The 7,663-nt window shown below is 54.6% G+C and overlaps 1 protein-coding gene across 1 annotated transcript; it reads right to left on the reverse strand.

Moving 5' to 3' along the window:
- Positions 1 to 2,868: 2,868 nt before the first annotated feature.
- Positions 2,869 to 7,663, reverse strand: LOC311199450 (cytochrome P450 2C5-like; the record flags this gene model as incomplete). Its single annotated transcript, XM_084273548.1, has 9 exons — positions 2,869 to 3,417; positions 3,622 to 3,763; positions 4,407 to 4,594; positions 4,959 to 5,100; positions 5,209 to 5,385; positions 5,523 to 5,683; positions 6,319 to 6,468; positions 6,830 to 6,992; positions 7,487 to 7,663. 9 exons carry the CDS (start codon positions 7,661 to 7,663, stop codon positions 3,227 to 3,229), a joined length of 1,491 nt encoding a protein of 496 aa, XP_084129674.1. The 3' UTR covers positions 2,869 to 3,226.

Here is a 7,663-nt window from a genome sequence, read left to right on the forward strand (position 1 = left end):
CACCGAGCGATCCCGCGAGGGGGGGGCGTACCGGCGCCTCTCCGGGAGGGAGCGTCCGGTGACCTCACAGCTTCCCCGTCCGGGAAGCTAAGTAGGTACCACCTCGGTCAGTGCCCGGATGGGTGACCTCATCGTGCGATCGAATCCCCGCACCTGACAGTGACCCCCCTATTGCGTCCTCCCTCAAAATGTGCCCTCCCAGAGGAAGTCCCATCCCTTTGGGGCGTTCCCCATCGTCTTTGGGGATCCCCATTCCCCTTTGGAGTCCCTTTTGGGGCACAAGCTTGGAGGGGTACACAGCACAACTTGTGTTGTGTTTTTGTGAAAGACCCCCTGTGCGGCACCAGAGACCCCCTTGCATTGTGTGTGGAACACCCATCCGTCCCCTCTCCAGGGATCTGGGACCCCCCCCCATCCTGCGACCCCTCCACTGTTCAGCCCCCTTTCCCCACCCCCCCCTTCCAAATTCCCAGTTGGATCAAATAAAGGAGGCTAAGTGTGCAGTCATGACGTCATTGCTTACATCGCTAGTGAAGTCATGGGGAGGTGGGTGTGCTGCACCTCCTACTGTGAGCGGCGCTGGCAGGTGACGAGGTGTGGCATCGCCCTCTGCTTAGTTTGGGTGACGTGCCCTGTCCCTGTACCCTGCCAGCTTCCTGGGTGCCCCCCGGCCTGTTCCAATGCCGGGCAGTACAAGAAGCTGGCAAGTGTGTGACTGCTGGGCAACAGGTGGCCCTTAAGGCTGGTGGTGCTGGGACAGTCCCCAATACCTTCACCAGCCCTGGTGAGAAACCCCTCATTTAGTGATCAGCTGAGTCAAACATGCCCACAGAATAAAGGCTGGATCACCCATCACTGAGAGAAGGTAGGAGGATTTACTAGGTCATTAAAAACCACTTTTGACTAGACAAGAGTGTGTTGCAGAGCAGCCACAAACTTACCACCCCCACCCCCCCCCCCTTCAGGGGACACAGATCCATGAGAGCAGCAGAACCACATACCTGGGTCTCGCTCGGGGCACGGCAGGTCCAGGGCTCTCACCGTGCCACTTTGGCTCTTTCACTGCCTGTGGGCAGGAGCAGAAGAGACGGTGCAGGCAGGGAACGTGACAAGTGGGCACGAGATCTCTGCCCTGCAGAGATGTCAGCGCTGCTCTGCAGGGGTTGCAGGTTTGCTGCTTGTAAAACAAACTCGCTGTGCAAAGCTGGCAGCCTTACGGGCTCAGGCACCCAAGGTGCCACCCCACACACGTCCCCATGGTCACGGCTGACGTGCAGGATTCTAACACAGCTCTTGGGAAGAACGAGCAGAGATGAACAGGGCTACAGCCTCAGACTTCTCCAGCACAGGGTTGCTTTCCTGCCACAGAGCCACTTACAGCAAACCCACCCCTTCTCACCAGCTCCAAACCCAGCAGCTCTGATAACCTGCTGTCCCAGGGTGAGGAACTCCCAGCAACCCCAGCCTCACCCACCACCAGAAGGGCTCCAGGAGAGCAGCCACCTCTGTCCTCTCTCCAGGTCTGCAAGGAGGTGCAAGCACCCCAACAAGGCAATACCCCCCAAAACCAGCCCCAAGCCCCTCAGATAACCCCCACCACCCCTCAGCCCCACAGAAACCCGAAGCGACCCTGCAGCAAGCCCAGGGAGGCTGGAGCACCCCCACTCTACCAGCTGTTCTCAGGTAACCCCCAGAGTTACCTTACCAGCTGTGCGTGAGCAAACAGAGCTGAACTGGCACCGGAGAATATTTGTTAGAGGCAAATATTGACATGAAGGATGTCGGAGGAGCAGCGTAGCCCAGATGGCAAGGTGGGTTGTTTTGTGGTTCACAGGGTGTTTTTAGAGGGGTTGGGGTTTTGGTTTTTTTTTTTTAAACTCTGCCCTACTCTCCCACTGAACTCCTTGCTCTCCTCCTGAGCTCCAGCTCCTCTCTGCTGCAGCTCAGGCCTTTTACTGGAAGCCTGTGCTCCTTCCCCAGATGAAATAATTTTGGAGCTGCCAGAGCTCAGGTGGTTCTGCCTGTCCCCGGTGCAAACAGGGTATGCCTGTCTGGGGAGCCCTTCCTGTGGTCAGAGCCATGGGGATAAGTGTTTTGAAGCAAGCAATAAATTCCAGGGATGTGTGAGGTTTGTTTGAAGATTAGAGAGGTGGAAGAAAATCAGTTACAGCAAGCTCAATGTTTTCCTGGCTCAGTCTGTCCTGGGACACACAAAAGCCTGGGAAAGAAGACAGACTGGAAGACAGCTGAAGTTCTGTATCTGGGAGTTTTGCACTGGGAAGAACTGGATGCAGTGGGAAACATACCATTCTTCCAAGTCCTGGGGGCACCCAGGTGGAAGGAGAAGCCTGGCCAAGGCCGGACAGGGAGGGCAGGTGTCTCAGTCACTTTTCCCACACACAGGCAAAAGAAAAACCCTTTTTTCTTAGCACCCCAATGTCTGGAATAAAGGCTGGAGCGCACGAGTAATTCCCTCTTTGTGCAGGGGTGGTTATGTCAGCACAAGTACAGAAGATGTATGGAGCACCCTGGGAAGGAAGTAGTGACTTTGGTGGCAGGATACTTCCTGCTTCCCAAGCACGGCAGCCCCGCACATCACATCTTGTCCTGATGATGTTAAAACCGCTAAAGGGTGTTCACATGCACTGGGACGCAGGGATGGGAGCATGTGGTGTCCATAGACTGTGCATAGTGTGGGAGGGTCCAGAGAGGGGACAAAGCAGGGAAGCAGAAGTATTAGCTGCTCTCGTCACCTTGGTTGGCATGGTTGGCTCTCATGCTACCTGTGAGGGACAAGGAAGCCTGAGCACCACAGCCCTGATGCCCTCACGTCAGGAGGCACAACAAGTGTCCCTATAAACACTGGCATCAGTTGTGAGGATTACTTTTATTGCAGAAGCACTCTTAATCTCTCCCCAAAATGAAGGAGTGCCCAGCTGAGTTGAGCTTGGGGAGACATGAGGAGCTAGAGGTTCAACGAGGGCCAAGGGATATGTGGGAAGGAAAACCAGCGCTGTCTTCTGTGTGTTAGTGGCATGTGGAGGGAAAGGTTTGGGAGCCAGGATTCCTGTGGAGCTGGTGGCAGAGATGGCTGGCAGATCTCCGAGGAGAATCTCAAAGCCATCCTCCTGCTTGGTGGCTGATGCCATGGAGCTCGTGGCTTGCTCTGATTTTGGAAGAAGCAAAGGCACCCGGAAGCCCCTTCCTTCTCCCCACTGCTCTCAGCTTAAAAGGATGCCAGGCGCCGTACAGCGAAGAACTTGCCCGGTATCGCCCTCCTCTCTATCTCGAGCCACAGCGAGAATAAATCCATCTCATACTCGGCAGCAAACTGGAAGGTGAAGCTCTGCAGAAGCGTGGTGAGGAAAAGGAAGAGCTCCATGCGGGCCAGCGCCTCTCCTGGGCACATCCGCTTCCCTGGGGGCACAGAAAAAGGAGGGTCAGCACCAGGCTGATGGGCTCATCCGGTGTTTGGGGAAAAAAGGGCATGAAATGATGGCAAGAAAGCTCCTACTAAAAGTGTAACTTTGGTGGCAATCACGATTCATGCTGATAGTCCCTCCAGCGGAGCTGCTGCCAGCAAGGTGCCAGCTAAGACGGGGTGCAGGACTGCACACTGACCTGCCGAGAAAGCCATGAAAGCTTCAGGCTTCCTGAAATTGCCCTTCTCATCCAAGAAGTGGCCTGGGTCGAATTCTTTGGGATTCTCCCATTGGGTTGGATCCATGTGCACAGAAGAAAACACAGGAATAACAGCTGTGCCCTGCAGGAGAGGGACGGGGCAGGGGAACAGGAGGGACATCAGTGCCAGGGCACGGGCTCTGCCGAGCTCAATGTGCACACCCCAATGCCCACCCAGAAGCTGAGGGGAAGCAGACCAGAGCAATGGGACAAGTAACACGGCACTCTGCTGTCCCCACGGTCCTGCTCGTCTCCGTGAAGCTCATGAGACAGAAATTACTGAATTATTGCCATTGACTGACGTCAAAACATCACTCACCGCACCAGATCCAAAGGAGGGAGGTATTTTTTGAAGTGAATGCTGCACAATACACTGGCAGTCAAAGCCAGACAGGCAGCCCTCCCCAGAGCTACTAAGAAGGTAGGGGCTGGCTTGGCCCACTGGCTCAGGCTGCCTGTGCCAGCAGCCCTGCACATCTCCCGGGTGGGAGGAGGTGCTTTCCAGGATGGACAGGGGACACAGGTATGTGGGTAGAACTGGCAGAAGCATTCACCTTCCTCTACTCCTCCACTAAATGTTATCTCCATCTACCCCAGCTGAGGGCTGGGAAAAACCCAGGACCTTTGGGAATGAGCAAACAGTCCAAGGGAAAAGCGAATCTCATTCAAGCCCTCCTGCCACCCCTCCCCTTAGGGACACAGAGAGTCCAGGGCCACGATGTCACCTTGGGGATGGTGTGGCTCCTGAACACGATGTCCTGTGTCGTCATCCGTGGGAAATTATCGACGCGGGTCGTCTGGAAGCGCTGCAGCTCGTGGATCACCGCATTGGTGTAGGGCATCTTCAGCTTGTCCTCCATGCGGGGAGCACGGCCAGTGCCCACCACTCCATCGATCTCCTCTTGGACCTTAGCTGGAGCAAAGGCACGTTTGTGTCCAAGCTCTGCAGTGATTTCTCACTGCCCGCCATGGGCACCTGTCCTCGAGCCAAAGGATGATCTAGCAGGGTGGGAGGAACCAGGCGTAACGCCTTGTTGTGCCCAGAAAAAGGGTCTCCCTGGATCAGACAGGTTCAGCGCATCTCTCACAGACCAGTCCAGGGCCATCCGCAGAGGCAGGGACAGGGAAAAGGGAGCAGGTCCCAGCAGGGCCTCACCCAACAGGCTCTCACCCTTAGGTGACCCATACAAGATGAGTTTGGTCTCCCCCTAAACAGGAGCTGACAGGGCTGGTGACCTCCTCAGACAGAGGGAGCAGATGAGCTTTGCTGCCCTTACCTTGAATATGGGAGTATTTTGCCAGCATCAAGAGGAAGAAGACCAGGCTGTTGCTAGTGGTTACCGTCCCGGCACCGAATAGGTCGAATACTGACATAACCAAGTCTTCGTTGCTGTACATATTCTCTGGGCTGCTCTTCTCCTGCAAGGATGCAGTAGGGAGGGGATTCAGTATCGTCAGGGCCCTTCTCCAGACTGCAGCTGTGTCTGGAGGGATGCGATGCTCTCACACCCTGTGCACCACCTCTACCTTCTCCGCTTTTATGAGAAAACAGTCGATGTAGTCCCGGGGACAGCTGGGATCCAGCGTCAGCTTGTGAATCTCGACTTTTTCTCGGATGAAGTCCTTCAGCTTCTCACACTCAGCCAGGTGTTTCCTGTGTGGCCCTGGGATGTGGTGCATGATGCTGGGGAAGGTGTTGTAGACCTGTATATGGAGGCACAGGGGGGCTTAGGTGCCTGTATGGAGCCTCCTACTTCCTCCTTCAAAGCCTGGCCCCATCAAAGCCAAGGAGCATCCCTTGACTATGAGAATGCTGAGCACAGCAAGGGCACTGAGCCTACCATTGCAATGGGGGAGATGAAGAAGCTGATGTAATTCCCAATGACATTCAGTAGCTCCAGAAAAACTGTGTCACTGTAGCTATAACGACTCCCAAAGACAACAGAGCAGATCACGTTGGCAGCTGCGTGTCTGAACATTGTCATTGGCTCAAAGGTGTTTCCTGCAGCCACAAAAGAGACAAGAAAGGCACCAAAAGGTCATTATTTTTCTGCTTCAATACAGAAAATGCCCTTCCTCTCTCTTTGAACCCTTGTCCCTTGAGCTCTGCTTGGGACAGAGGTACCTCCAGGCACTTTGGGTCCTGCTCACATGACCTGGGTGGGCTGCAGAGCATCTTCTTGCAGTGACCAGCCTCTCACCAGCACATCAGAGAAAGAGGAGCCAGCATACAATGGAGTCTCCATCTCTTCCTTTATTCAGGAAGCCCCAGGAGAGGTAGTAGCACTGGCACAGCTCAGTTTTGTCGAAGAGGAGGACATCGCCCTGATAAGCCCCATGTCACTGGTGCAGTATGCTTTTCTTGTGTTCTCCATGCCATGCATTTTAGTTTCCTATTTCTGTTCTTTGTGCATGAAATCTTCCTCGTTGGTCCCCCACCATGTGCATCGATTCAGGAGCAGGATCTCCCACCCTGGCCTTTAAGCCATGACCATACCACATCTCTCTAAGACCTCTCTCTACGAGGATCATCCACTGTACCCATTACAAACATCTCCAGGGACCACACATGTCCCATGAGGCTGTTCTATGTCCTCCACCCACCCTGGGGGCCAGGATAGACAAGACCCACATCACCTTCAAGTTTTGCCAGCAGATCCACCAGATGCTGGGCCTCCTGCTGCACCCGCTGTGACATGGAGTTCTTCCCCATCCCAAAGTCCCGCAGGGTGCTGAGTGTGAACCTCCGCAGCTCCCGCCACTTCTTCTCATTGTGGGAGACAAAACCTGGAGGGAAGCAGTACAGACCACTCACCTGCCTGCCCCACCACTCCTCCCCTTGAACAGGTGACCTTGCTGAGGAGCAGTGGGGCATTGAGCCAGAAGACTACCCTGGTGTGTGCACAATGTCCTTGAGAAGCTGAGAATCTCTACAGAAACTCAGAACAAAGATGGAACGTTAACTGGAATTAATGTTGTCCTCAGACAAGAGATTTAATAGACAAGAGGGGCTTGCTGAGTGTGAAACAAGTATTTGAGGTCTTGGGGGTGTTGCGTCCTTCACTAGACTTGAGCATGGCCAACTGCAGCAAGGGCTTTTCTACTCACCCGGGGAGCAATAGTGTCCTGAGGAAATTCAGACACCTACCATAGTCTTTTGATAGCTTCACCAAAAGGGGTATTTCAGGTCTCCCTCCAAACTCCTCAGAGTGGCCCAGCAGAGCATCCTTCACCACCTTGTACCCACAGAGCACCACCACAGGCTTCAGCCCCAGCCAGACAGTGAAGATGGGGCCATACCTGCTGCTCAGCTGGGGGAGGACAAGAATGCTGCAGTGAACGAGGGTCCCACATCCCAGTCATCAGTTTAATTTTAAAGTAGGTCTTGGGGCCACAACACTGGTGAATGCACAAGCGGGGAGGGGAAGCACTTTCCTGGAAGCCAGCATCCTCACCCCACTCCCACCCCAGCTCTGGCCCAAGGGGATTCCAATCCCACTGCAGCTTAGGGTGTTCAGAGCATCATCTCTGGGAAGCAGCTCTGATCGGCAGCAGTGCTGCAGCCTGGAGAGGGATTAGTGTCAGCACCATGGGGTCCTTACAGGAGGAGGAGGACTTCAGTACAGCATCTGGTAGCAGGGATTTAGGCAATTCTGGCAGAGCAAGACAAGAAAAAGGGAAGAAGATAAAAGGTGGAAAAAGTGTTACCCGCACAATTCCCAATTTATTTTGACACGGGACATTCCTGCTTTCTCTCCTGCTGCCAGGCTGGGAGTGGGTCTGGCACCACCAGTTCCTCTCTTACCTTCTCGTAGGTCCTGTAGAGGGGCAGGACATCCTTTTGCCATAGGTTGCCCAGAAAGGGCCATGGGGCTGGTCCTGGAGGCAGTAAGCTTCTCTTCCTGCCAGTTCTCTGGACCAGGAACCACAGAATGGAGAAGAGGAGCAGGATAATGAGCACCCCGGCCGATCCACCATCCAT

This window comes from Gallinula chloropus, assembly GCF_964237585.1.
Source record: "Gallinula chloropus genome assembly, chromosome: 20".
Lineage (NCBI taxonomy): Eukaryota > Metazoa > Chordata > Aves > Gruiformes > Rallidae > Gallinula > Gallinula chloropus.